This window comes from Echinococcus granulosus (assembly GCF_000524195.1).
Source record: "Echinococcus granulosus chromosome Unknown EG_S00075, whole genome shotgun sequence".
Taxonomy (NCBI): domain Eukaryota; kingdom Metazoa; phylum Platyhelminthes; class Cestoda; order Cyclophyllidea; family Taeniidae; genus Echinococcus; species Echinococcus granulosus.
This window is the reverse complement of record NW_020170455.1, coordinates 59,840-60,839: the sequence shown is the minus strand read 5'-3', so window position 1 is coordinate 60,839 and position 1,000 is coordinate 59,840. Positions and strand designations below refer to the sequence as shown.

The following is a 1,000-nucleotide window of genomic DNA, read 5'->3' as shown; positions in this document are numbered from 1 at the left end:
GCAGCAGGACGCCTCAAAGCTGTTAATGAAGGTTACGTTTCCTGCCCACAACACTCACTCTTGTTGCCAAATTGTTACCAAGTGAAACTTCTGAATCCGAATACGTGACTTGCAAGAAACAAGTCCTTTACCAAGAACCGTGAATAAAATTATTTAATAGCACTTAAAATTCTAACAGTTTAGCACATACAAGACTTCCTCTTTCAAACGGTATGGAAAAGGTGGGTGAAGAAGTTAATCCCGCTGTTCCAGGGTGTTTTGCGGAAGCCTTCTAGAGACTGTTGAATCGATGGCATTGGTGTTTAAAACCCGTGAAATGGATTGACGTGAAAACTATTCGTATTTGTCGAAGCTTAAAGCAATGCGAGTTTCTGTCGCTTCTTCCACTTCAGCCTGCGAGCCCATTAATCCAAAGTACCCTCATTGGAATGACGCCAGCTGCCTCACAGCCATCATATTTGCCAGTCTCGGTGGTCTCCTTACCATCCTCATCCTCGTCGTCTTCATTGTTTATCGTAATACCGCTGTAGTGAAGGCATCCACCCGAGAATTAATGTGGCTCATCCTTGCCGCTATGCTTTTGGCCCACGCCTTCACTGTCCTCGTCCTGTTTCGTCCCTCCGCCATCACCTGCGCCCTTCAACGTACCCTACCCGGGCTCGCGTTTACTGCCATCTACGCTGCATTAGTCACCAAGACCAATCGGATTGCCCGTATCATGGAGGGATCAAAGAGGATCCTGGTGAAGAAACAGAGGTTTCTCTCTACGTCGGCTCAGTTATTTATCACTGGAAGTAGGTTTTTGCTGTTATTATTATTGCTGTTGTTATTAAAAGGCCAATTACAGATGACGGTGATTGGGATTATGGAGGTATGTAAGGGCGGAAGATTAAAAGAATAGGGGGGAGAATGTAATCGAAGCTATCCTAAATATCTTAGACTTAAGAGGTCTGTCTAGAACTAAGAAAAAAATTAGCCCCAGCCTTAAGGTATCCGATAG

At 44.8% G+C, this 1,000-nt stretch overlaps 1 protein-coding gene across 1 annotated transcript in view; it reads left to right on the top strand. All coding sequences in view use genetic code 11, as the record gives it.

Moving 5' to 3' along the window:
- Nucleotides 1-361: 361 nt before the first annotated feature.
- The window catches only part of EGR_07340 (Metabotropic glutamate receptor 5), a gene marked incomplete at both ends in the record, with an annotated part of 20,251 nt that continues 19,612 nt past the window's right edge, over nucleotides 362-1,000 (top strand). The window contains one exon of the mRNA XM_024496589.1: nucleotides 362-794. Within this exon, the coding sequence (XP_024348968.1) occupies nucleotides 362-794 (433 nt within the window). The remainder of the gene's footprint in view (nucleotides 795-1,000) is intronic.